Source organism: Loa loa, assembly GCF_000183805.2.
Source record: "Loa loa unplaced genomic scaffold supercont3.1437, whole genome shotgun sequence".
NCBI classification, from domain to species: domain Eukaryota; kingdom Metazoa; phylum Nematoda; class Chromadorea; order Rhabditida; family Onchocercidae; genus Loa; species Loa loa.
In genome coordinates this window covers 1-2,045 of record NW_018109617.1, presented here as the reverse complement: position 1 = coordinate 2,045, position 2,045 = coordinate 1, and the positions used below count along the sequence as shown (strand labels likewise).

At 33.3% G+C, this 2,045-nt stretch overlaps 1 protein-coding gene across 1 annotated transcript; it reads right to left on the bottom strand.

Annotated features, from left to right (window-relative positions):
* Positions 1–1,376: 1,376 nt before the first annotated feature.
* On the bottom strand, positions 1,377–2,020 carry LOAG_19093 (hypothetical protein; the record flags this gene model as incomplete). The annotated part of the gene is made up of 3 exons (XM_020451748.1): positions 1,377–1,542; positions 1,614–1,848; positions 1,881–2,020. Coding segments are annotated over 3 exons (540 nt in total), but the record flags the coding sequence as incomplete, so codon positions are not given.
* Positions 2,021–2,045: the final 25 nt, after the last annotated feature.

The following is a 2,045-nucleotide window of genomic DNA, read 5'->3' as shown; positions in this document are numbered from 1 at the left end:
AAAGACTGCCAGATAATTTATTTGCCGAGCTCAGTGGTTGGATAATCAAACTCCAATCAAATCTATCCAAATGAAGCGCTTAGTGCGAAAGCGTTTGTGAGGAAGTCGATTTGTTTTGTGAATACGCAACAGTAAGGAATATTAACCTTTATCGTAATAAGAGATTGATAAAATCCGCCAATGTTCGTAGAAGCAAAGAATAAAACAGAAGAAGCGAAGAATAAAAAAGAAGAAACCGATAACCTTCGAAGAGGAGAGCAGCTCCAAAAAAAAACGTAGCCGCCGGCATTTGGACCCAGCTTATATATCTTAAGAAGTGAGAGGCGGTCATCTTAAAAACCGTAAACTGCTGAGAGCCAAATTGCATAAAACATGCCCATCGAACAAAGGATACAAAAAGAGAAGATCCGATTTGTATTTATTTAGCTATTTTAAGCAATTGTTAACAAAGACATTTCTAAACAAAGACATGTGCTTAGACATGAAGGAAAAAAAGTGGGAATTGAAACGGGATATAAATCTAAGGAATGTAAATTTAAACAAATATGTGAGATAAATGGTAAACCATGAGTCATGGAAAACATTCCTAATTTTACTTGTATAATTATAAAATTTTAGTTTTTCGCGACATTCCAGAGAGTGGGGCGTTTGATGAGTTTAAGGAATGAATGATTGGGTTGTAAGATAATGTGATGGGTTGATCATAAGAATTTTGATCTTCGTGTTTTATTGAAGGAATTTTGACTATTCTCATAGGAATGAATTCCATGTGATTTGAATTTTTAATACATAGAAAATGAAAGATGAAAGCAATTAATTTAAATTTCAGTTCCATAACAATTATCATAATTAAAGTTATAGAACTAAATATACTAACAGTAATGAGTTTCCAATGAGCTATGAAGTGTGCTAGTTCTTCTATTGTTTCAGTAGTTTTCTCAAATTGTACTGTCAGTTGTTCAATTAACTCTTCTCCTTGTTATCTAATTCTGTCCAGAGAGATCCTGTTTTTGGTAGATTAGTCTTTAGGTTGATAACTTTATGTCTTTGAGCCAATATTTCTAATTCTGCAATAATTCTTTCAATTTCGAATTTGCTAATTATGCCTACTTAGAAGTCGACTTCCTTCCATTCAAACTTATTAACATTGCAAGATGCCTCTAACTTATTATCAACTCTTTTGGCTATGATATTACTTCTTTGTAGTAATAATCTAGCTGCTAAGGTTGGGTTACTAGTCGATAACCATTCAATTAAAAGTAATAAGTTATTTCTGTTTTCACAACTTCGCTGCGTCTCAACTAATTGTTGCTTAAACTGTAAGTTTGCAATATTAAAAATATATTGAAATTTAATATTCTCTGGATCAAATTTACTTGATTTATTTTCTTCGTCGTTTATTTCTTTCATAATTAACTGATCCTTGGAATCTGAGTTCATTGCATTTTTTGTTTGCCATTTATCGACTCCTTCATCGATAATAATATCCCCGTTCATGAGATATGGTTTGGAAAAGTTACAAGTCGTGTCCTTCTCAATTTTCTTAAAAGTGAATGCTGTTTGCAATTCATTTGATATCCATTTGCAATTTTGCATGGTGTTTGTTCTCTAACTGTGGTTATGAAAATCAGCGATATTAAAAATAAACAATTCGTTATTGACATAAAAATTGGTCGAGTTCCATCTCGTTTCCGTGTGGCCCTTCTAGTTCTTGTAGCAATCGGTTCCTCCGGTTCTGAATTCTGAATTGGGATTTCCGGAGTTGGCTGTTGAATAGTTTCGTTGTCATCAACTTCTAGAGGATATAACATATTCACTGGCCTATTGATAGTTTTCCATGTGGCATTTCTATTATAGCACTTCTTATTTCTCCATCTCACCCTCTCTTGATTTCTTTTATTTTTGCCAATTTCCACATTCCGCGGGGAATTTCTGGTTCGTTAACTAATACAATTTCTTGCTCCGAAGGTTCCCTTGCTTCAACTGATCTTGGGGAGATGTGGTTTCTCTGGGTTCGTTCCTTTAAACTTATTTATTCTTTTTTT